The 26,627-nt window shown below is 36.6% G+C and overlaps 1 protein-coding gene across 14 annotated transcripts in view; it reads right to left on the bottom strand.

Moving 5' to 3' along the window:
- EML1 (EMAP like 1) overlaps positions 1-26,627 on the bottom strand; it is a 131,842-nt gene that overhangs the window by 4,959 nt on the left and 100,256 nt on the right. For 13 of the 14 annotated variants that reach the window (XM_054826575.1, XM_054826578.1, XM_054826570.1 and 10 more), the window contains 15 exons: positions 26,073-26,202; positions 21,840-21,989; positions 20,297-20,366; positions 18,286-18,396; positions 15,791-15,886; positions 15,114-15,248; positions 13,543-13,642; positions 11,269-11,423; positions 9,998-10,123; positions 9,604-9,735; positions 5,423-5,490; positions 3,763-3,851; positions 3,144-3,241; positions 2,930-3,017; positions 2,649-2,744 (listed from right to left, as the gene is read on the bottom strand). In XM_054826575.1, the coding sequence (XP_054682550.1) occupies positions 2,649-2,744; positions 2,930-3,017; positions 3,144-3,241; positions 3,763-3,851; positions 5,423-5,490; positions 9,604-9,735; positions 9,998-10,123; positions 11,269-11,423; positions 13,543-13,642; positions 15,114-15,248; positions 15,791-15,886; positions 18,286-18,396; positions 20,297-20,366; positions 21,840-21,989; positions 26,073-26,202 (1,644 nt within the window). Of the gene's footprint in view, positions 1-2,648; positions 2,745-2,929; positions 3,018-3,143; positions 3,242-3,762; positions 3,852-5,422; positions 5,491-9,603; positions 9,736-9,997; positions 10,124-11,268; positions 11,424-13,542; positions 13,643-15,113; positions 15,249-15,790; positions 15,887-18,285; positions 18,397-20,296; positions 20,367-21,839; positions 22,022-23,927; positions 25,048-26,072; positions 26,203-26,627 lie in introns of those variants that run through there. The other variant, XM_054826581.1, reaches the window with a different exon arrangement.

Genomic DNA, 26,627 nt, shown 5'->3' with positions numbered 1-26,627 from the left:
GACTCTGAAAGTAAATAAATGATTCTGCAGATATTGCATTCCTCCTCCTCCATTTTTCCAGTCTTTGACTATCCTCTGTGAAGTCCTGAAAATAAATACTAATGGTCTCGAGATCACGCTAACTAGTTGATTTTACAGATGCAAGGTTCATCACACTCAGGTATCTGAAAATATCTGACTTCTAACTACTTTCCAATCCACTCCTTCCCTACTGAAAGCAGAAGTCTTATCCTTTCATTACTGGCACTAACCAGCTTGGCCATCAGATTGTAGTGAGTCTTCTAATAAAGACATATTAAAAAAGAAAAAAAAAAGTGTTGGGTTTTTTAACACTTCAATTTTATCAGTGTCATCTCTCCTCTCTGCATAGCAGACCAATACTGTCTTTGGCCCTTCTGTTATTTCTGCACTCGTCACAAGTATGCACTTATGTTTAGCCTTTGTTTATGTGTCTCCTTGGTCCTCCAACAGCTTCTTTCTGCATTCCTCCTCCTTGTAGGAGAGGTCAACAGCAGTTTAACCAAATTTGTGTCTTGCTGCCACTCCTATCTTTCCTCTTGGCTGGCAGAGTTTGTGTGCTTCACACCATCTAAGGAACTACCACATCTCACCTTTTCTCCAACTTCAGATCTTCCCTAACAGGACTTTGGATTTTTGCAGTTTGCCTCCCTGAAGTCCGTTATTTTCATTGTGTTGCTTTTTTTCCTTCCTATACTAAGGATCACACCTCCCTAATTCCACAGTCATTCCTACGTAAGATGCATTAATGTTCTCAGTAAGTTCTTTCCAAGTCTCCAGAATCAAATCTGGAGGTAACTCCTCTTTAGGTGCATATCTATTTCCTCTATCAGAAAATTCTGAGAACTTGCTGGTTAGCCACTGTATTGCAATTCCTTTCACAAAAGACAATGCAATAGTTAAAATCTTGCATCCTCAGCAATTCTTATGATTTTACTGATTCTGATAGAGAATCCGATTCTGATTCTGGGCAAAAGTATAACCCTGCCGTCATTAATATTCTTTTTTTCATCTACAATAATTATGCATTATCTCTGTAAGTTCCCAGTCTGAACCTAACTGTATAGCTACGAACCCTCAGTACATATGGCACCATGTTCTCTCCTTGTGCACTGCATATCCTTTGAGTAAGTTACATCCTTTTACTTTAAAATTCTTTTAATTTGATGAACATCCTCACAATCTCTATGACATTACTAAAATCATAACTGTGATAATTATTAAAACTAACAGCTACTTTTATTTATTCCTCATCCTTGTTGCTTTAGCTTACAATAAACCAGTTCAGCATGGAGGACTGTAAGTATAAAAACGTATATGCAGTTTCCACCAGTTCCCCATTGGCCCAGTAGACCAGTTTGTTCCACAGCCTGGCTCCAAAAGCTGATCTGTTACAAGGGGGGGAAAACCCCTCTCAGGTGTGACCCCCCCCTCCTATGACTCTCTGTGCACCAAAAGCAGCCCCATATTCTAACAGCACTATGTTTTGCATGAATCCAAATTACAAAGTAAGGAATACTCACTTAAGTGCTGATCGTCTCAGAATATCTGAACCCATGATGCTAAATGCAAAGACTCTGTAGCTTGTAACTGCGTGTCAGGTAAGCTCAAACCCCAGGAATATGTTAATAGTTCTATAAGGGCCTTCAGTCCTCATATGAGAAACCCATTTTGTCAACATGCAACCAGCCTTCTAGGGTTTCCTCCTTTCACTAAATCTGCGTGTTGTAGTGATAACCAAGCACTGCTTGTCAGTTAAATTATACAAAATTTGAATGTGTCTTCCCAGCATATTGCTACTGCCATCCCATCTTTAGGCTCTAAAAAACATGTCCTTTCTGGCTGCCTTCAAACACAACACTGCATCTATTCTACTTGAAACACGGGTGAAAATCTTCCTTGCTTACTGCTTATACTAAACCAGACTCTTCTCTGAAGTTCTTACCATGGCTTCCTATTTTATCTTGCGGACACAAGAATTTGAAGCTTCTCGTACTCAGCTTTTGTAACGATCTGTCTAGTTCGGCATGCATCGTGGAATGAGTAGAAAGCTTCAGAGTACGCTGAGGAAAGCAGCTCCTTCAAAACTGGCAGAAGAGAAGTCCCACGGAAACAAACCATCCTGATTATGTTCTGTTTTTCTTCTTCCTTCTTGCATTCCTTTCACCCAATTTAATTGTTATATATTGTATCAAAATATATTCTAAGTACTTAATGACAGAGACTGTCACCCATTTTGTGTTTGCACGGTAGCTAGTGCAAATGAAATTGGTTCTGGTAAGGGGATTTGGCCCAGTAGCTGCCTAAATAAATGATAATTCCATAGAAATGGTACTTTAAATTAAAAATGACAAGAAGCAGCTCTAGTGTGACAGAAAGGGCAGCATGTGATTTCTTCCCTGTCTCCCACTTATGTTTTAATTTAATATTTTACTTGAAGCTAGCAAGAATATTAAATCAGAGTCTTTCTGGATTGAAATAAGAGGACAGATTGTAATAGAAATGGCATAACAGAAGTTCTGTATTTTTCCCTGAAATATGAATAGTCATGTTTCATAAGAAAAAGTTGGCAATCCAAGTGTTTGTTAATAACAAGAACGGTAAGAGCTTGTAAGAGGAGAGATACTTACCGAAAACATGAAATCCTAAAGTACAGGTGTAGGTGGCCCATTCTATATCTCTAGTTGTTTCAACACTCACAACTTGTTTACAAGCAGAGGGGATCCCTACAAAAGAAAAAAAACCAACCACGGTAATATTTTTAATTCTCAAATTGTATAGATTTTTGATTGCACCAGATGAATTAAAATATATGGTCTATCTTGGCAGTTATACAGTCTCATTTAAATTTTAAATCTGTATTAGACTGCCTGAACTTTGCACAAAAGGACTAAATAGAATTCTTACTCACAGTATAAGATTTCATAGTCTCCTGAATTAGACACAAGATATTGTGAATTAACAGACCAGTCCAGATGAGTAATGAAGCTGGAATGACCCTACAAAGAGAAAAAATATTGTATTAACTGCACTAACAGTATCTCTCAATGTGACGGTATTAATACAGTGCTACAAAACATACTTAAGTTGTTAATATTGAACCAGGAGGAAAAAAAGTTACTTACCGAACATTTGCCAATTCTAGTGTACTTTCTTCCATTTTCACTTACGCCATATATATAAATACAGTTGTCATGGGAACCTATTGCCAAGAAGTTTCCATCTATAAACACAAAAGTGAACTGTAATTATTCCTGCAAGAAAAAACTTGGGCTAATTTTGAAAAGTTACTGTGTCACAGACAAGAGGAACTGGTCTTAAAGGCCTCGATACTGAACAATGAAAAAATAAAATTCTGTTTTTTTTCTTTTTCAGTTCATATTGAGGCATGTTTCAAGATTCCAAAACAGCAAGTTTATACAGCAAATATTACTGTTATGAACACACGACACTTCTGGAAGCAGCTACAGCCCATTTAGGGCTAACCTGATTGCAACAACCCGTGCAGTTAAGTCATATTTGGGTTTTTTGTTTCCCGGTGAAACCAGATTGAGCATGTGGGGAAGGGAGGGAAAAGAAAACTAGAGCTTAAGACAGCACCCAGAGTTGCCAATGTTTCACGGCATTTTTGTTTTCAACTTCAGAATGGCAAGAGGGGAATTATTTTAAAACAAACCAACCCCAAATTTAATAAAAAAATTCAACACTTTTTTTTTCCTAACCAGTAAATAAACGCTCTCAAACCTGGTGAGTAACGCATTACAGACAGCTGTTCGTTTCCATCTGTGTGTACAGTGACCAAGTCTTTTGTTTCTGTGTCAAACACAAACCACCTGTTGTAAATACAGAAAGAGGCCAATAAATCATTCCATAAGGAATTGAAATCTACTGTAATCTTGACCAACTTTTCTTCTGTCAAAATAGCATAAGTTTTACACCAAGAAAAGAAAAACAGCAACTGCTACTCAGTTTGGTTTATTTTTACTTTAACACAAGGGTAGTTTCTTTCCCATGTTTTTTAACCAGAAAAATGATCAGACATTGACCCTGATATCAATCTTCAGATTTTAGTCTGGTTTACTATGTCTCATGCATTAGAATAAAGTAAGCATTCTCCTTTAATGACCCTCCCCTGTGCTATGCTGATGTTTAAATTGATGCCTACATTAAATCCTAGAGCAAAGGAAAACACAAGCAAGAATCAGGACCATTCTCTTTGGATAGAAGGATTAACTTTATTTAGTAATTTCTTTTAATTGTTAATTTTTTTAATTAATTTCATTTAAATTAATTGATTTTAATGAACCGAAATTTAATTTCTGGAAACATGTAGAAAGGACAAAGGTAAAATTTGCACTTCAATACTTGCATCAAATTATTAAAGACAAAGTAAAAATTCCTCTCAAAGCTTCTCTTTTTGATTTACTTTATTTAGTAAATAAAGTAAATTTAGTAACTAAAGTAAATCCTTTATTTAGGATTGATATATAATGTGAAATAATCTTGGCTCATAATCTATAAGCATTCTATATGTTCTCAGTTAAGCGGAACTGTTTTCAGTACTAACAGCAAAGTCTGCCCTCAAGTGACATTAAAGGAAAGGATGAAGTTACGGCGAAGGCACTCCTTGCTCCTACCACAGACAACCAAGCTTAAACCAGGGTCTGCCGTTGACCCACTATGTGACCAAGGGCTCGATCTGCCCTGTAAAATGGAGATACTATCTTTCGCCTCAGTTTTGTCTGCCTTGTTTACACCGTACGCTCTTCAGGCAGAACAAGTCTCTTAATATGCGTTTTTACACTATGTCTAGCACAGCGGAACATTTGCCAAATTTTTGTCAAAGCCTCTGGTTGTTGCTGCATTAGAGATAATAAACCACTGGCTAAATTTTCCAACGAGCAACTTTTTTCTCTGTAACTTCCTCTATGCTGCCCTACAGGCCTCAGAGAAGATCTCCGTAAGCGTCTGCAAAGCTAACTCATTATCTCAAACTCCTCCTCTAGCCTCTCCTTTGCCACAATGGACACAAAGACTTTACATTTCGGTCGCTGGTATGGTGACAGCACCTCCCACGCACGGTCTCACTGCTAACCTAGACATCCCGCCCTGTCCGAATCCATCTCCTCCCACTGATCTTAGATTACTGCTCTCCCAGGGCAGAAACCATCGCTTCGTTCCGTGCTCATGCAACACTCAGCAAACACGGGGTATTACCCCAAGACTAGAGTTTCTAGGCACTAAAGCAATACAAATAAAATTCACTCTGAAATTCAATAGAAATCAATAGGAGATGAATATATGTCATGCCTAAATCTGCAAAACAAGAACATGAACTTGGACGTGAGCTGGAAAAATCACGTAGTGTTTGTTGGTGGCCATGGTGCAGCTCTGTGCATCTTACCTTCCGGTCAGCGTCCCTACTGCAACAACAGATGCTGAAGGATGAAAACCTGAAGACTGTGCTGGATCCTAAAATGGTTCAGAAGGAAACACACTTTTTTACCAGTCCAAGTTATAACAAAACCACAGTTCAATTATTTGTCTCAGGAAAAGACTATGTCTCTCTTGTTGATTTTTTGGTGGGGTTTTTTTTTTAAATACAAACTTGAGGAGAAATAAGCATTTTTAAGTGATTGAAATATTACCCAATAGATTTTTAGATTTTTTCCTCCCCTCTATACAAGGCCACTGTTTTCTTTTCTTCACTATCTAAAAATAACTTGGCAAGTGATTCATAACAATAACATTGGGAAAGGCAGTTTCTCAACAAATCACAAACAAGTAAAAAATGAAAATAACTTATTAAATTAGAGCTGACCTACAAGGTGACCTAAAAGCTCTAGTTTACCTACTGTCTAAAGGACGAGCACATACCTTATTCAAAACCAGTATGTTTCACTTTGCATGGGGGAGTAAAGCCTAACTTCTACACACTCCTTTTTCAGCACCTGCCAGTTCGGCATAGTAGGAGATTAAGGGGTTTCTTATTTTAATATGCAATTTTAAAACATTTTATTTTCTATAGTGTATTATTATGGAGACAGGTAGAATTGCAGTGTTTTTCTTGCAATTTAAACATATGCCTAAAAAACAAGGTAAGCATTTTCTTTCTAATACTTGTTCAGTTACAAAGAATGAGCTCCAGAACTCTCCGGGTTATAGCTGAAAGTCCTAAAATAAATCGTTTATTTTTTCTGATACCTGCCAAAAATAATTTTAAAATGTAAGCAAAAATAATCCAGTAGCATATCTCACAAAAACGCGTGTGTCCTTGATTTTCTATATTCTAAAACAGTATCACATTGTAGCCATTTTAGTAAAGGTGTTCACATTTTTAACAATTTGTAATTACTAGCCCTAGAGGCTAGGTGTAAGGGATAGTCTCATTAATTTTAAACAAGCGACTAATTTCAAAGACGTTACTAACTCTGAAGAAATTTCAGAGAATTGCTGAGATCCAGGATTTCTATACACATGTTCTAAACAGTAGTCCAAGAAGGAAAATGTGCTAATTTTTTAAAGTATAATTTCATAGTAAATGCTAAAATATTCTCTTGAATAAACTAGATGTTCAAAGAGTGAATTTAATCTGAGCAGTAACTTGTACTCATAACTACGTTAAAAAGCTTTTACATACATCTCTCCGACAACAATAGGTTAACATGAAATGATTTATTTATTCTAGATAATCAGTCACTGATTTATGAAACACAGGCTCAGACATTTCAAGTGGATAATAAGGAGATTATTGTCAAGATTGATAATAGAAATCTTGTCTTAATGAAGCGGTGTGTACTTGGAGGGGAAAAGAAACACATCTAAATCTAGTTTAATAGTCCTACTGGTGTTGCCAACCTTTTCAAAAGAATGAAGGTAAATAAAGCAGTTTCTTAAATGTTTCAATAACAACAGTTTCTTAGAGAGTGTCTTATGTTTGGAAAGCCACAGCTAAATATTAATTGAAGGTCACTGTAAGTCATAATCAGCCAAGCTCGAGCTCTGTTTTTCAGAGAACACAAAGGATAAAACAGTGGAAGTGATGTCCTCTTTTTGAGCTGATGATTACTTAAGTAACTTTATTTCTGAGATAGCAGCTTATCTGATTAATAGTTTTGTCCCTGTTCCCCATATTGTAGTTGTCTCCACTAATGATGTTTCACTACCAACCCGAACTTCTAAATGCTCTTTTTTTAGACTGCAATAGAGCAAAGTGCCAAATTTTGCATTTCACTGGCCCTCCTCAGTATATTGTTCCTGTAATGAGAGATGTATCAGAAGTACTAACTTCTTATTCCCCCAGTGTTTTTGAAAGTGTATGCAAGTTTACAAAAACATACGCCTCTGCCTTGAGCAAAGGATCACATTCATACCTGCAGCTGAATTACATGCTGATTTTTTTCTGACAAAAATGAAATTTAATAGGAAAGCATAAAAATGGTACCAATGATTATACTCTCCAGTTCAGGATATTTATAAATAAGACTTGCACAAAACCAGTGGTGTACCATTTCTAAATAATCAAATTAAGTCTCCACAAAACAAACTATGCTGAAGACCAGAAAGGTCTACGTGAAAGTTTCCGTTGTGTCACCATTCGAGTCACTCAGAATTGCATGTGAAGGATTTCTGCAATCTAGTGTGCTCACATTCCATACTGTACAACACAGTACGCTGCTTTTGCTGGATTTAAAAAAAAAGGCACAGGTTTGACTTTTCTTAGAGAGTCTACCAAGACAGAGCCAGAAAAATTTGGTTTATAACTACTTATTGATTTTTAAAAATATGTTTTATTGTTGAAGTTCGTAGTTTAAGTGTGCTGGTATTTATTTGATCCTGCATTTGGCATCTTGGCAGCAGTTCAAGAGATTTGCAAGCACATGAAGATTTGGTGCGTCTCAAGATTTGACCATTCCCCTGAGTCCCAACTACAATATTCCTAAAGACTGAAGGGGAAAGAGCTTATTTTAAAATCCAAATTATAACAACATATTTTAAACCCTAAAATGATTAGGAGGTAGGAAAATGCAATTATCTGCCTGCTTCTCAGGCCAAAACCCTTAGTATCATTGATTTTTTTAAATTATTTTTTTTTTTTAAGATTAAAAGTACTTTTAATTCCTTATACTACAGGCCAATCTGTCTTTATATACAAGGCACTGAACTGTGAAAATCTGGCTCCATCTCTGGGGCAGTGGAACTGTTGATGTGGTCTCTCCAATTAATTTAGAAGTGAACAAAAATACAGACCTTAGAACATATGACCTTGGTTAGATACAATAAATTCCAATTTCCACATTCGCCACACAAGCATGATTTAACAAGTGCATACAAATGGAGCAGGATACTACAAGAGACAATTTGGCAAATGCTATTCTGTTAAGACTGCTTCAATCTGATGCAACAGCATACGCTTACTGCAGATGTGTTTTATTCAAGAAGTCTTATTGATACTAGCTTTAACTTAGGTAGGTAGGCCTGAAAATGAACAATCTTTTTAGGAAAAAAGTTGCATGATTAAGATTTTCCAAACTTCATGTAAACTAATAAAGGATTATTTACTATATCACACAGAAAACACTTTAGTCAGCACCATGATGGCCGTCTATAAGTTACTGGCTACAATTTATTTGCAAACCTGGGGTTTTGACATATGTCTACATCAGGTGTATTCTTTTTCCTGAAGGAATTTTTGAACTTTTCCACTGTACAGAGGGCAGATAAAACAGATTGAGAAATAACTCGATTATTGTGATCAGTACATGTATCTCTAAAAAAAAGCATACTCACATACCTATTAAAAAAAATGTAAAGAGAAAACTGAAAAAAACCCCCGTGAGAGTGGCATCTCAAAATAGAGAGATAAAAGCATCACCATTGTCTCTAGGAGATAAGCCAATGTCTTCTTATGGATAAACCATTAGCAAAGTGATCAGGTGTCCAAAAAATGTACTCTAAAAATCAGTTCCTAGTGATGCATGTAGTAATCAAGATTGCATGTCACAACAAAGCCATCAGGAGTCTGCAGATGCACAACTGAGTGCTTACGTACAGTATAAAACTGAGCCTCCACTAAGTATTCCTTCAGCACCTAAACACCAAGTTTCATACCAGAGATAGGAAGCGAATTTCTAATAGCCACATTTGTTTATTTATGAACAGGATTAATGAAAGTAGTATTAAATTACAGAAAATAAATAAAGATGACCAAAAAAATGTCACTAAAAAAATCTTTTCCTTCTGAATTCTGACTATCATGCTCAGGATAGTAGTAGTAATCCTGATAAGAACTACTTTTAAATAATAAATATTTCCTAGCTTTATATTTGTGGTTCTCCTCCTAGTAAAAAAAATATAGATGTCAACAGCACTATACACTATACAGCATATAGATCCATATAACCTACGGTTTTAAATTCTTGGTTTTAAGAGTTTTACATCCATTTTCAGAAAGACAAATTCCATGACTCATTTTTCCCCTCAAGTTAATACTTTAAGATATTTTTAATCAATAATCTTATGAAAAACTCAAATTACTTGTGAAGTTCTGTAAGAGGAGTAGAGTTGTGTTTAATAGATTTATACCTCTATAATCTTGTTCCAGATAGGACGATGAGTGGTAGCATCCCAAAGGGTAATGTGTTTGTCATGTCCACAAGTGAAGAACTGAGGTTTCGAGGAATGGACTGCAAGCCCCCAAAGCTCATCAGTGTGACCCTACACAAGCAGAAATGTTTCTTGACAAGAAGGATGGTACCATCAAAACTAAACAAGTTTCAACAGGATTAAAACGACCAAACTATATATTAAAGCATTACAAAAATACATTGGCTTAGATAGATACATATTTATAATGTTTTTATTGCCCAAAGTACTGTAATAATAAATCAAATAAATGCATATTTATGAAACTTAACTTTAAGCAATACTTTTACTGCTATTATGCACTTAGAAATGTTCTTGTAAGGCAACAGCTTACCTGGGTAATTGGGAAAAAATCTCCTGATAGCGTGCCCTGTAGGACGAAGTTTCTAGTGGTTCCTATTAATACAACGTCCCCTTTCCCCTCTGCTACTGTCCTTATTGGGCCAAACTGCTCTGGAATCTGTGGTCATAACAGACAAACAGATAGGTAAGTCAAACAATTTGTCAAGCATTGCTATTTTTAGAGACATGTGGCCTAGCAAATGCATTTTAATATAAGTTGCACAGAGAAGAACTGAAATGGATGAATATATATGCCTGACTTTCAAAAGTTTGTAACAACTTGCATCAGCTCAGTAACTGTCTTTATAATGCTACAAGAAAAGACATCCTTGTACAGATAAACCAAGTGTTTCAACAAACAGAAAAGGTTCCTTCATGCCGTGTTAACTCAATCATATTTTAATTGCAGCTGTGATCTCAGATTAAGCATTTCCACTCAGAGATAGTGTCAGGCTTTGTATCACTTGTACTTTCTTGCAAGGAACGTTTCTATAATTACAGCCAAGGTTCTGAAAGAGTCAGTGCAAATCTCCAATATAAAGGTCAAGGGAAGATGTAATATTTAAAATAACAAGGAATACCACTGTATGAACAAATAAGAGAGAAAGAAGGACACTACGGTTAGAAACAGCACAAGTGTGTACCTCGTGCTGTGTTAAAAACTGAATTATCAAAACAGACATGCCATTCCAGTTGCATATATAGTTGCAACATTTAATAATATATAGTAGAGTTGAAACCCTTCCTCAGAGTTTTATCCTGATTGTTCTCTTACATTCAGTATGTTACCAGTCATGTAGTTCTGTCCAAACAAATTCTGCTTTAAAATTCCTACATAGCATCTGAACTCCTTTTTGGAATTTCTTTTTTAAATAAAAAACAACACTAACCAAGAAATTAATGAAAAAATGTAAGTACTAAACCCCAAAACAACCCCTCATTTTGGAAAAGAGGAAATTACAAAAACATTTTAATACTCTGAAGTGAAAAATGACCTCATGTTATTAATTGTAAAGAAAGGAAGAAATAGTATGAAAAAGTATGAATACAAGATTTGTTTTCCAATTACCATAGATCTTAGAAAGGAGATAGTAAGTTAATGAACAGGCTATCACAGGAATGACCTGATGACTCAAATGATACTACATTTTCTCATTGATTTGCTGTCCCACAGAAAAAAATAATTATTTAAAAAGCTCTGTTGAGAAGACAGCTAAAATTTCATTTTGAGTAGCAGAGTAATTTCAAGATAGGTGATATCACCTCGATTTTGTGAAGTTTTTGGTAATTTCCATTCCAAGATATCAGCTTTCGGTCTTTTCCACCTCCTGATACTAATGTGCCATCTCGCAGCATACACAGCGCAAATATGCCACCCTCATGTGCCCCTTGAACTGCGTGGCTTATTCTGTTGGTACCTAGATAGAAGCAGAAAAGACATTACCACTGAAATACTCAGTTTAATAGCTCCTTTTTTCCCCCAGGTTTTTTTCACCACTTCTCTACTACCTATCAAGGATTATATCCAAACAATTATAATGGTGGGCATGGAGTGTTGCACCAAAATGCTCGGACCCACAGGAGAGTGAATTAGTACATCTTAAAAACATATTCCTCCCATCTCAAAAATGAAAAGTATACATACTCGCTCAGTCTAGTTCAAACACAAAGTAAACCAGGTTCATTTAAACCTTTCATGGGGCTTTAAGCTAAACCATTTGACATCGCATTTGACCTGCAGTAGCACTATGCACCTTATCAACAAAGAACCATAACCCAGTAACTTGTTATCCTCCCAAGGATATTCCAACAGCCTCCAGACACCGAACTTGCACCAAAACCCGACTAAGCTAGAGGTCTCTGTACAGCTGGCAGAAGGTGCTTTATTGATGAACTTGGTTTGGTCAAGTCCCTCAGACTCAAACACCTTCTAACCAACTGCATTGGATTAAATATCTCTAATTTGATGAACCATTACTATTATGAAGTATAAAGACACGATTACTAGTGATTCTGTAACTGAAATGTGCACCTTGCATCAAAGCTTGGCTAACTTTAGCACAAGCGAAGCGCTTATGAAAAAACAACTGCTTTTTCATTTATAAGTCCCATTTGCTTCTATCCACATCTATGGATATAATGTGTCAGTTACAAGTGATTTCTACTAAGAGAAGTTTTTGCTAAGGGCACTCCAAACTGGTGGAAGCAGCCCTTGCTTGAACATAGAGCTCCGAGTCAAAAGTAGTAGACACAGAAAGTACGCTGTATTAAGACAGAAAAACATTCTTGTTGGTCCCAAAAGAACCAGCAGAGGTGAGGAGATCTTGCAGCGCACAAATAATTCCCTTTCCTTCCTGGGAGAAAGGGCAGAAAGGCTGCTTGCAGTCAAGGCAGAAATTAGTCTACTGGCATGAAGGCCAACCGGCCCCTGAGCACCACACTGACCCTGCCGTGCCAGCAGCTCCCACTATCTCGCTTCTCTGTTGATAGTCCAAAATAACAACCAAGGACAGGGAGGAGATGGGACTATGCAATTTCTAAACTCTGTTTGGAAGGAAAAGCGTTCAAGTGTCTTGCTTTAAACTATCACAGGAAAAAGAAATGGGAAATAAAAGAGGAGCTGTGTTACAAACACCATATCCATCCCCTTCCTCAGCAGTAGAGTCTTGGACAAAAGCAGGAGGTGGTAATTGCCTGATAGCCCTTGGGTGAAAAAAAGTGTACAAAACCAGCTCAGTAAGGCTCAGCTGTGTAACTGATTCACCATGTTGTTTCCTACGTCTTATATCCTCCAAGTATCTTGGAAGAAGGCACTGAGTAAATAAGAAGCAGCTGTCATCCATATCCCTTCTTCCTTTACTAATAAGGCCACCTTTAGGGGATCTCTCCTTATTGCTATGCATGGCATCTCATGCCCTGAGTAGATGTTTAGGACGTTGCTGCTGTTTGCCTTCCGGCAGGCATTGCCTTCTGCCACCTAAAAAAAAAAAAGTCTTTTCTTACTAGAAAATGCTTTTTAGGAAGTTTGTCCTATCCATCTGTTCTTTTGCAATAAAGCTGAGGAATTCAATTAGATCTGCACATATTTTAGCTTGACTTCCTAGGAAAACAAATAAAGCTATTTGTTGTCTTTTTAAAAGTGTATGTCAATAGGCATAATTTTTGCAAACACTAGAGAGTGACAGTATAGGAGACTGGAGATCATCAATTACATTAACAGTGTTTCTTACTGCCACATTGATGAAGGAAAAGAACTTTTCCCGCCATTTCTTACATCAGTAAGAGCCACACATGATGGCATAGCTCTATGATTCAACATTTGACCATAGGGAACACATTCTATAGAATTTTGTGCTCTAGCAGTCAGGTATATATGTTCTTTAGGTGCTTGTAGAGGAAAATCCAGACTTAATCTGCTGGACTGGTCTTGGGAAAGAACTCATGATAAATTATTCTTCTTAAAATGAGGCTACACTCATGTAAAAATTCACACTTTTTAATATTAAAATTTCACTATTAACTTCAATCTTGTCTTACCTTTCCCCCAAACCAAAATGTTTCCGCTTGAGTCTCCTGTAATAGTATCACCGTTTTCAGAAAAGGTCACACACAGGACAAACTTTGGCTTCTCTTGTTTCTGCATGGTTATGAAAAACATACACTCACAGCAACACACAACCCATTTGTTTTAACTGTACGCATTTGAGTAATTTCATTTAGTCTTACACAGCTCTATTACTTAAATATCTACACATTCCTACGGTCTAAACAGTTGATCTGTGCAAGGGCAAAAGATTCATCAGCTGAGGTTGGTGGCCCAATCCTGCACCCTTTAATTACAAGTTGTGGACAGAGCGAGCGAGAAGGCCTGCCAACATTTAACCCAAGACCAGGAATGCTCTGAGATAAATCGAATCCCCCCAACTCCCTCATAGTCCCAAAGGCTTTAAGTATTTAGAAATGGCCAATGATGCAAACAAGTTTTATTAATTTTTAACTCCAAAGTTTCTAGGAGGAAAATATTACTAGAGAGTTTGGCTATAGCGTAAGAATTAAGAAATCATCTCTTGAAAGAATCCTAAGGTTCAGTAATGGGAACATTGCTGTGAGACCCTGCATTTAAGATACTGATGGTAACAAAACAGTGGAACATATAAGGGGACAAAAAAATTCATTAGCTAGTAGCTTCTAAGGACGTTATTTACAATGTTTGTTGACTACCAGTGTGTATGGCCTCTATCTCCCTCAAACTAAGAGCTGTTCTCAACTATACTTTTTCATCTGCAACAACCATCGAGGATAAGAGAGCCATAACAGAGGCTGAAATCTGCCCAAGTAGCTCAGGAGTAAAAAATGAATGAAAAATAAAATGTAACAAAATTTAAATGCATTATCGCAGCATCTCCTCCTGATTTCACACAAAGTACATTAATTGACGTTGCAAAATAGTTGTTGTGACTATACTTGCGAGCCACGACTCCACAAGCAGTTAACAAGGTCCTGCTGGAGTTATCTGCAGGCACCGCAAACATCCCTCATTTGTGCACGCAACTGCTGTAAAGCTTAGTCTATATTTGAGAACAAAACTAAATCAAGACCTTGAAATGAAAATTATATTTACCAAATAGTGGCCAGCTCAACCTGTATTTGAATTACATATGTGTATGTATCTGAGCAGAACAGAGGAAAAGGGAAGAATATTCATAATCACGTAATTTATGGGGTTTGGTGAGTCTTTCCTCTGACAAAATAAACCCCAACAACTCAGCATATATCACTGTCTAATTTTTTTTTTTTTTTAACCAGAGGTAAGCATAGAGAGTTTTAAGGTAATTTTATTTTGTAGGGGGGATGGGGAGCATAGCATAAAGAATATAGGAAAAAGAATGCAAGGAACAAAATGGTAATTGCATTTCAAAACTTCATTGTGGAAGTTTTACTCATGGAAAAGTTCTCTGTGCCATGCCATGAATGCTACCTGAGTTTCTGAAAATTTCAAGTTTACTAATGATTAGTTGTTTTGATTTACACAACGCTTATTAACCATTACTTCTATGTGACTGTACTATTATTACAAACATAAAATTAAGAAAAAAAATTTATTTTACCTCAAATAATCCTTGCTTTTTAATAAGGGAATTCCCTTCTAGTGTCCAAAAATAAAGGTGTGATTTTCCACAAGTAACTATTATATTTGTATCAGTAGGGTGAAAATCTGCAGCAAATACAGCCTCATTAGAGCACTTGGAAGGAAAAAAGAAAAACATTGTATCAAAATTTAAAATTCAAAGAAAACAAAACAATATGAAATGGTTCTCTAGCTAGACTAACTCATCAACTCCTGATTTAAGAAAAATTCTGAGCTATTCATTTCTTAGCGTAGACTGGAATACTTCAGTGGAATACTCTGAAGTCAAAAGATTTTGGGTTTATAAGTTAGTATCAAAAGTTATCCTTCAAAGCTATGTCAGATAATGAGAGGTTCCACACAGAAGATTGGTTTAAGACATTTCTTTTCTGCACATGCTCCTATCATTGCTGCCTAGACTTTTCTAATCAATTTGATTGATTGTCTAATAATAGAATGACAGTAACAAAATTTTAAAACCCCCAAACTATTGGGATAATCTCAACAGTGAGCAAAAATATTCCCTTTCACGTTCTTTGCCTTTTGTAAAATGAAAGTGTTAAAAAGGCACAATATATTAAACATAGAAAGACATTTTACGACAAGAAATCCAAACCTACATACAAGCAAGTAGTACAAAATATCTTATTGCAACACCTTGACATCTGCCAGCTTTTCTTCTTTCTGCCAGTCCCACACAGAAAGCACGTGGTCGTTCGAGTCATCCACGGAGCACAGGCTACTTCCTCCATTCTGAGGCAAAACATGGAAAATGTTAATGCATCCCCCAACCAACATTAGAAACATGTAAATACACATTCAAAATAATTTAATACTTCGGTGTAGGTGAAAATACACATACATATTTACACTAACTGTTATAGTTTTAGTCATCCCACAGATCTCCATGAAATATAACAATTTATAGGACTATTGAAAAATAGGGCTAAAAAGGGATCCAGAAGAGAAACTTTTGCAAACTGCAGACAAACAGACTTTGTCAGGAATGGGGTAGGTTTCTCTTTCCAAACACCCAGTGATGGAAATTCCCAAGGCAAACTACACATCATTATCTACACTGTTAAGAAAGCTTTTCCTGATGATCATATTGAGTTTCTTTACAATTTAAAGCAATCACTTCTCAGATCTGCTATGGAGAGGGGGAACAATTTTACTCTTTATATAGGAATAATGGATCAAAATCAGGGAATGTAGTAAGAAATTAGAAAACAACTTATTCCTGACAGGTGTCTTTTCTGTAGGTCTATCTTCTATCAGTCTTTGTAATCTTATTGACCCTAATTCCTTCAGTCTTTCTTCAGGCATCATATTAGTTAGACCTTTCTCCAGTCAGTACCCACTCTTCTGAAGTATGAATCCAAAGACTGGATGAGGAACTCCAACCGAGACTCTACGTGAACTGAGGGGAGGTGACTGACATCGGTCTCACTAGTGATGGGAACTGCTGTACAATCATCAGATCTTTTCCCAAATAGCAGCTCTCTGGAAGGTACTTTTTGGATCATTTTTTCCAAATCTTCGGTGTTCATTCCTAGCTGTGTGTCTACAGTGGAATAAACCATCAAGTAATGTTTAATTGCTTTCCACCCAGTCAAACATGATTTTTGTATCCTGTTGCTCCTGGCATCGGCTATGTTAGCTTTGACTGCAGATGAGCTCGCTGGAACAGATTGAGCCTGTGGTTACACAAGCACTCCTCTGGCAGCAACGCTGACACAAACAGTCCTTCTTCTGCCACCCAGAGCAAGGCCACTTGTTGCTGTCTCATGAGCTGAGTCTCCACAAAAGTTTGGGCTATCATAGAGCAAGACCGTTTGAGGAATGGATCGATTTTGGGGGGAAAAAAAAGACCCAAGCAAACTCTGCTTCATTCTGTTTATGTCTAAGGATGCATGGTTGTTTTCCTGACGAATCAGGTCCCTAATACACATCTCAGACGCAGCTACAAAAATAACTATGCCAACGCAACTCAAGAGATTGGACAGAGATAGGACTGAGTAGCCTGAAGAGAGGGCTGTCTAAAATGAGATAAGCAGTACTGCTACGGGACAGGAACTGATGCTCAAAACAAGGCTAAGCTCTGACTGTGAAATCACAGCATAAAGCAAACATATTAAACACTCGCTTTCTCCTGGCATCTGCCAATGGGGATCCTGTTGTTAAGTACCTATTTCTTCCTCCAGGGAGATATTTACAGAGTATTTGCTTGCTATTCCTTTCTATTTATCCTTCAAAGCTGATCTGGAATGGCGTTCTTTTTCACCTTTGTATCCTTAACCAGCTCTCCCGATTCACTCCTCTCTTTTCTACTTTCTATAAAATATTGTCACCAATAGATTTCAAATACTTGATGAAACTTTGATTGAAGTACATTTTGCCTAGGGAATACACCATTTACTCTCCTCCTTTTTAAAAATGCTGTCAAGATGACCAGACACCACCAGATACACCACTTACAGATTCTGTTCTGCGTGGTGGGTTTCTAGAATTGTACGTGTCAGGTTACAAACTCATGTTTTTATATGGGACTTGAATGCTGCCTATGCAATTTTTTACCTCCTTGATAGACTGGAGCTCAAAGGACGGTGCCAAGAGGCTAACAACAGGATTCTAGTTCTTTGCAATCCTTTATCCATAGGCCTTTGCTGCTTTCAAGCAAAAGCTTTTGCTTCTGCCATGGGAGCTCCCATTTTTTAAATCCAAAATCAGAGGTACAGGCCATTGTAAAGGTCTTTTATCAGTTGTTCTTAGGCATAGTGTAGGGGGCTAAAAGATGCAGAGAGAATAACTTTCTTATGTAGGGAGAAACAGAATGGGATGATTAAAGAGAAGTAAGGATACTGAAATTTCAAGGACGCAAGTATTTCTGCAATTACTCGTCCTTGAAGAAATTAATCGCATTTTATTGTATACATAAGGTAGACCTCTAAGACTGCTGAGATACTGCTAACCTTAATACCAACATAAACTGTCGGAAACAACTGGGTTGCAAGCTTTCCTCCTCTAAAGAGGAAGCTGAGAGAAAAGACAGCTTGGAAGTTTGTTTTGGTCAAGGAAGCTAAAATTTGAAAGACTTCAAAGACCTGGTTCAGCAAACATTCATAATACGACTATTCATTTACTTTACTTACAGATTTAGAAAAAGCAATGCAAGTGACAGCTCGGTCAAAAAACCCCATTCCAATGACATGCAGTGTATTCAGAGTTACAGAATCCCAGACACGCACGTGTGGTGGCAGTTGCTATAAAACAGACACATAAATAATAGCTGAAATAATGGTGGCAAAAAACCATGAGGAATTTAAAAAAATGAGAATGCATCCAAACCCACATTTTAATACAATTTAAGGTATGAAAATTATAAAAACTTCTCTTGAGTCACCCATGTAAGCACAGATACGCTACAAATGATTTGCTGATTGCTGTGCCGAGAACCAATATCTGGGACTGACTATCCAGAGTGAACAGCATGTCAGGTCTCACCGATCTTTTTACTTCCCTGAAGTTAACGGGCAGAGACATCCTTCAGTAAGTGAAAACTGGTGATGACCTTGCGACATGGGACTTACTGGTAGGTCCAAGATCATTAGTTTAAACTGTAGCAACTGAGATAATTAAATTTTAGAAATTCTTAATCTCTCTTTAGCACTTGCTGTTTGCCATTGACCAGAATTAATTTCGGTGTCATAAAAATGGCCGTAGAAAAGAACTGTGCACTTGTAATCAGAACTAACTTTGGTTTTATACGTAAAATTTGAGGTATACATAATGACTCATGATGAATTCCCTAGGAAAACCAGGTGGTTCCCCCTCCCTCCCCTCTATCTTCGACTTCTGCACCACCCAGAGAGCCCCACGCGAGATCAACCTCGTGGAGACAAACTGCTGCTCAAATCCACCAGAGGGCAATCCCAGGAAGCACTCACTGATCCAGCTTTATTTTAGAAATAGCTAGGAGGCTAACACAGTATCTTCAGCCTTTGCAGGAAACCAACAAAGGCCGTATTTTACTTCCTTTTTTTACCCTGCTCTTTCAAATAAAATGCGTATGTTTTATTAGAGTATCGGGGGCGGGGGGGGGGAGCAACAGCCATCGGTGTTTCTTGCTACTAAGCAGTGAAATTAAAAATAAATAAATGAATAAATCAAGGCCAACTCAGTATCTAAGTTATACAAATGGCTTTTATATAAGCTTACTTATCTATATACCACTTTCCCCTCAAGTATTGACATCAGACCTTTAGATTTTATTTCACAAATACAATGGTAAGGAATTGTATTTACAAAGTTAAAAAAATAAATACCAGCGATTTCTCCAACACTCAATAAAAATTAATAGTTTATGTTACTCAACTAAGTTATCTTTACATAAACTTTATATTGCATAAGTGGGATTTTGTTTTCCTCATTTACTTAAAGTAGTTAGCATACTGATAATCTGTTTTTACCCTAAAATTCTTCTTTGACATCTACAAAAAATTTTGCAATAGTTTGGCTCTGACATCAGCTGCATAATCTGCTGAGTGACTTTTTTCTCATGCTTTTCCTGCCTCTGCTTGTATTCATTCTTTCTCACTTGTCGTAGTTCTTTGGAACAATGTTCACCTTACTCTGCTCAAATAAATTCCTAGCCTACAGCTAAGCTTTATGATCATACAGGTAATAAGTGAGAGAGAAAAATATTCTTGCCTAGATAATAGCAAGAGTAAGAATTTATTTTTTTCAGCAAACAACCCAAAGCCATTCTTATTTGTACTTTGGTTTTGGTAGCTGTGGTCAGAAATGAAGTTGTATAGTGCACAATTTAATTTCTGCTGCTGCTTCTCCTTTTCCCTGCATCCACCTCCCCTCTCAGGTCTTCTCTGTAGCCTCATCCTTACCCATTTATTTTGGAGACCAGCTCCAAATTTACCTTCAGTCTGTGTAAGGAATGAAACCAGAAACCACTGATCAATCTTGATAATAGAACTGGGTAACTTTGACAGTGTGCAATAGGCACTCTCAGGTTAAGTTTTGTTTGTGTTCAGTCCTACAATGCAAGACCAGTTTAACTGCAACGTGAAAAGAATATAGCATGTATCTTCTTGATAGCATATCCTTGTGAAATACAAGCAATTATATGTCGGCAAAGGGGTCACTCACTTTTCCATCCTTGGATGTCCCTGCAACTTGACCTGTTGCTATTGTGATCCTATCAGGATGGACAGCCAGGCTGAAGAAAAGAAAGAGAGGCCAAACTTAAAGCCATTTATTATCTATTTCATCAAACTTCTACTTAAGCCTGTAATAAATAGCCTTATTTTAGTCATATAAGACACACAGCATACATGTAAACATTTTAAAAGTATAACAACAGAACTGACAAAAGAATTTTCATGCTCTTTTATTGAAAAAAAAATTCCCTTGTGAACAAGGCAGTAATTTGCTTAAGCCCTAATACTGCAAAGCTTGTATCAAATAAGCCTCAGTCTAACTTATGTTGGGATTCGTCTCACCTAGATTTAAAGTGATTGCAATGCATAACGAGTTCTATATAACACAAATTAGGAATCTTGATTCTAAAATTAAAACGGAGATTTTAAAAACTGTGATCAATGTCTCTAAGGAAAAACAACCTAAAATTTGTATTAAAGCCTGGAGTACAGTCTCCTTTTGCCTCAAAGCCTCTCTTCATGCTTTTTTCACTGCAGCTGCTTTGCATACAGTTCTAGAGGGAAAATGCTCTGTAAAACAAACTGTGGCAATAATTCATTTGGGTTTATAATGCAGAAAAGTATCCTCTTTCTAATGAACCTGACAGTTTTCAAATATCTAAAGAGTCAGAAAATTTGAAAGAAAGAAATGAGATGGAACAGGTCCAAATTAAAAATCTCCTTGTAAAACAACCAGATTATAGTAATAATTCAATTTTATGAACCATGCTTACGATGCAACCAGATTTGATTATCAGGCCTATTTTTGGCTTTGAGGGACAACAGGTGTTTCATAATGCTTAATCTGAAGAAGGGATGTCAAACTCATTTCATCCACTAGGGCCCATCAGATAATCCAGGTGCTCTTTTTCAGCTACACTCAGCAAGCAGACAGATACCATCAAGATAAACCATATGTTTGTTTAGATTTCAGTTTAACGATATTGGTATTTCCTGATACCTAGTCCCCTCTAAGCTTGAACACAGCTAAAGCACTTTGAAGCCGAAGCTGGCATGCCTGCATGGCAGCAGACAAGCCAGGCTGCTCAGACTAGTTTGCAGGATATCTGCCATGGTGTAGACATGCCTGAAGACTACCAGGAAGACCATGGATGAGATTAAAACTGTTTTGTTGGCCAGAATGAGCCTAAACGACCTGTATGGCACCCAGACCCAGGTGAAGATGAATAATTCAATCCTACTTAAAAAAGGGAAAGGAGAAGAGTCTAAAGAAGTTAATGTCAAATCATCCTAAAACCAGCAGTTGCTTTGTGTGCTGACTAGGTAGAGCTGTACAGACATTTGACATCCTTACCACGACTACGGTCAGACCTTTGTTTGATTGTGAAAATGCACTGTCGGCCATAAGGACCCAATGTATGCAAGATTTAGAAGTTAAATCCAATTTTCAAAACTATATCAAAAGAACAAACCATTACCTCCCAAATACTCTTTTATGAATAAAAAAATTAAAAGGTTATTAGGTGACTTACCACTTCACGTCATCATTATGACCAGTGTAATGTCTCTGAAGTTGCTCTTCAACATTGAATAACACAACTACAGATGCGATGAAATACACAGTTTCGCCCGTTGGAAGAAGATAGAGATTACTGCGACAGTCCCGACCCCTGTATCCATAGCTAGCGTGTTGGTCAAGTTGCAATAACATTATCTACCAATGAAGAATGTTAAAAATAAGAAAAAACAAAATGGATTCTCTGCCCCTGTATTTCCTGAAGTCGGCATCTCTTGGCTTGAGCACAGCTTTATCACTTGGCAGCCATCAGAACTCCCTCCCTTACTACAGTAAGGAGAGCTAAAGAGTTTCACAGACTGAGCAACTGAAAAACTACACATCCTACAGAAAACACATGGTAAAGGAAACAGGATTTTGTGACATATATCCCTTTAGTATCCTCTGGAATTTGCTAAATGCCAGACTAAAGCAATATTAATTTTGTCCCAAGTGTATTTATTATTTACACTGGTTGACTAATTAAAACTAAAATTTAGAGTTGACGGAAATAGTAATAAGTCATTCAGTACATCCCACTGAATTGCATTAGGATTGATTGCATTATCCTTTATGCAGGTTGATTGATTTCATTATTCTGGGCATTACCAGCCAGATGGATATGAAACCGTAGAAGGGTTACATCATTCGTTCCAATTTATTTTTGTAGTATTTAAAAGGCAGTGGCCCAGATTCTGATGTTAGTCATATCAACACTAATCTAAAATTAATCCAATGAAAGAACTGGAATTAATCCAGAAATAATCTCATTTAGATTGAATGTTAATTCAGCCAAATTATGCAGTTTTCTTCTTCTGGAGAGTCATTAGGGACTAAACTATTTTGGCTTTCCTTTTTTATGGGAACAGAGAGAAACAGCATTAGCAGAATCTTGGCAAAACAGAAGTGTGTTCTAATTCAGTCAATACGGAGAAACTGGCTGTGATAAATATATGGAGAGGTACTGAAATCCCAATTATATGATATTAAAAAGAGACTTGTGCACTATTCTCTATGGTCAATGATAACCCAGTCAAACTGAGAAACCCGCATGAACATTATCCAAGAAGTAAGGAAGATAGTTATCTTACTTCTAAAATACAAAACTTAAATAAGAGCTTGCTGATTTTTTTCTAATATATGCAACAGAGGTAGTGCAGCATACCCAACCATCAAAAATGTGCATTCAAAAACGCAGCTTTTGGACTCCCAAATTCAAATATTTCAGCCAAAGGTTTGAGATATTCAAATCTGAAGACATGTAAACAACCCTGCCTTCAAATTACAAAGCATTTGCTATCAATTTTGAATCTGTCTGTAAAGGTTAGTTACCTACTCTAGATTGAAGGACAATGCTTTATTTGTTTAAATTTATTTTTGCATACATGGTCACATACCATTGCTAACTGAAGCCTACATAAAATTTCCCTAGTTCAACAATACATAATCCAGTTTATAATGAACTTAGTTGAAGTTAGCTTAAGGAATTGAACTTTTATAAAAGTAAAGTAAAAAGATTATAGACATTCATAAGGAGCAAATCTCTGTGCATAAAAATAACAATTAAATGGGAACAATTCTTTAAGGAAAATCTCCTTTCTTTACGATTCTTCCTGTGGGGAACAATGCTGCATTCAACCCTTCGCATGATTACTGTTGTCAAACACTCAGTTTCTTTCTATCAGCCTTTTTTCTCAGATGTAAACTCCTGGGGTTGATCTCTCCTTCTCACTGTTTCCCACACTCGGATTTGGTGGCTTCAACTTTGATTTGGTGAGTTGGCACTTCAGGGAATGTTATCTCAACCTTTTCCTTTCATTTGGCCAGCAGCTTTTATTTCAAACCTCCTGCTTGCCAAGTGAGCTGGTCTCAAACAGATCCATGCAGACCACTGCTCCCGCCCTGACGTCCGCAGTGCAGATTTCTCTGCTCCAGCCCTCCCTCACACCTCCTCATTCAGTGTTTCTGTTTCCTCATGTCTGATTCTTTTTTGGATTACCCAGATACCTGTTAACATGACTGTAAACCCCTTTTAGGGTTCAGACACGCCCTGAAATCTACTCACATTAGGTTTTCTTCCTTCTGTTCCTCATCGCAGTCTGCTTTAGCCTTTCCATTTGTCCATCTCACCTCCAATATCTTGTTTCTCTGTCCCTGTTCTTACATTATAAAGCATCTCTGCCTGTAATCGCACAGCCAGGCTGATTTGTCCACTACAAAGACGTTTTCTCCCACTCCAGTTGTGTTATCCTCTGAGTAAACAGCTCAGCTTCTCCAACTTAACTGGAATGGATGCCTGCAATATCAGTTGGTTTTCTGCTGTCTTCGTCTTTCTCCTTAAATGATTTTATGCTCCTGTCTCCAGCTTTTCTGCTCATCATTATAGACTATAAATTGGGCATTATCTTCTCTCTCTCTCTTTTTTTTTTTTATTAAAATAAGTCTTTTATATACCTAGTCATTGGTGTAACTTTTAAGTATGGATATGATGATTAGGTTTAACTGCAAAGAAATTAAAATCTGAAAAAAATTAGCATGGTATTTTTCGAAAAAATATGCTTCCCCCTTAGTAACCATTCATAGTTAGTTAGAGCATTTTATTAATTTACATCTTTTCTATTCATAGACAATCTTTTATATACAATTCTGCTGGGTATTCAGACACACACCTGGAAGGACATAGGAATATTCAGACTAAAAGTAATGCTCCATCTGGCAAATATTCAGTCATTTAAGTAAGCTTAAGTGAGAAACTAATGAGACTGAATTGATAATAATTGATAATTATCACTTCTTAGTCAAAATATTAACTTCAGTTTCCATCTACACCTTGCTAACGCAATCTGTTTTGTTTTGTGGTTGAGTTTTTTGTTGTTTCAGCAGGCATCCTAACTCCTTCTCCCATATCACCCTTAGGACCCCTCGTGAGGGGCACCTTACAAGTGTAAAAAGACATCATTCAATTCTGTTGTGATATATGGTGAAAGCCTGTACAACAATTAGATGGTAAAATGCTGCAAGCAGTATTTATCGCTCTAATCTCATCCATTTTATGAATTTTGTGGATTTTTTCATTTTGTTTTTTAACTCATCTTCAGTTATTTCTGTATGCATTGCCTATGCAGTTCCAGCAGAGTGGGGTAGAACCCACAGGCTCAGCTGCAATAGGAATAAGAAGAATGGTTACTAAATCTGTCATTAATCTCTTGTGAATACAATGGGACTTTTGGAAACTCTCTGTGTGCATTCTGAAACCACATGCAGTTCTATTTATACAACTTGAAAAAGACTATTTGCAGCCTGTATTCTTTTTTATGAAGACAAAGCAACTTCCTATTTGCACTGTTTGGGACCCCCAAAAAAGTATTTTTCTCGAAATAGAAAATCATCTCTCTAAAGATAGTGGATATTACAAATAAAATATAAACACCACAAGATCTGAGTCTATCTTGAATCATCTATTCCGTATACTAAGATTATACAAAAATGAAATGTAATTTCTTTTTTCAATAGATTCTATTTTCTCATTATATTTAAAAGTGAAATGTGAAAATTTCTGTATGTAATGAAACACTCATTTCTTCCAAGTTACAAGTCTGTAATTATGTCCACTCATAGAAATCAGTGGAAAAATTCTGGTTGTTCCCTATTTATGGTGCTTAAACACAGTTTAAAATCTAACTTCAAACATTATTTTATATATGATATCTTACAAATTTTATTGCTAAGTACCTATCTGTTGCAAAGTGCTACTCAATTCGGAGCTTATTCAAGTACTGAAGTTGATGATAGCATCCTGTAAAGGACTATGGTGCACGTTTTATAAAACACAATTTCAAATGGTAAATTACTGCTGAGAATCAGCAAAAAAACCCTGAGCTTGTTTTACGCATACTATAATTAATAATCACAGCTCACTACATTCTTACAATATGCCTAGTTTAATCTTTAGCTAATTAGCATGTTTCAGACTTAACCTTCAGGCAACTTTTAAGCAAAGTCTTTCTTAAGCTGCCACCCTTTACTTCACAAGGTGCAGATCAGCAGCCTCAAGAAATTAACATCTGTTTCAATGGAATGTCGCTTCACTAATGAAACGAACCCTACTAATAAAATCTTAATTTTGCTATACTTTAGCTCAAAAAATTATTTAAAAGAAATCATTAAGAAATGTTTGATTTCCAGTAGTCCTCTAGCACAGAAAGGATACACCCATTCCAGTTTAAGCCTCTTGGCTGGTAGTTCTACTTTTGCTTCCAAATTGTAAGATTCCACTTGCTCTTTGGGCATGTACATGGTAACAGGACGTCCACGAAGAAACATTTTTACGTATCCTTCCTCTACAAAAGGTCAGAAATGTTTAGTGTTACACAAAAAAAAACATCAGTGGAGAACTCCAGAGCTCCTCCATCCCTTCCCACTTAACAGTTTGGTGCGTTATAATTACAGAATGACATGCAATCTCAAACTTAGAAATTAAGCAGGGTTGTCTTCTTTTCCTAAATCATAATCACTAAGCAGAATTTTTTTTCAACATACAAAGTCCCTTTTCCTCTAAATATTTTGAGCAGCAGAATTAGAACTAAACAATGTCACGAAGAACTACAAAACTGAAAGGACTGAAAAATTTTTTTTTGTGAAAAATAATTTACAGTATTACAGTTTTTTAAGTATTAAAAATGAAAGGGAAAACATCAAAGATTACAATTAACGCAGAAATGCCACTTTAAATTAATTTTATTTTTAATGAATATTTACAGTGGAG

The sequence above is a fragment of the Grus americana genome, chromosome 5, assembly GCF_028858705.1.
Source record: "Grus americana isolate bGruAme1 chromosome 5, bGruAme1.mat, whole genome shotgun sequence".
Lineage (NCBI taxonomy): Eukaryota > Metazoa > Chordata > Aves > Gruiformes > Gruidae > Grus > Grus americana.
This window is presented reverse-complemented; position numbering and strand designations above follow the sequence as displayed.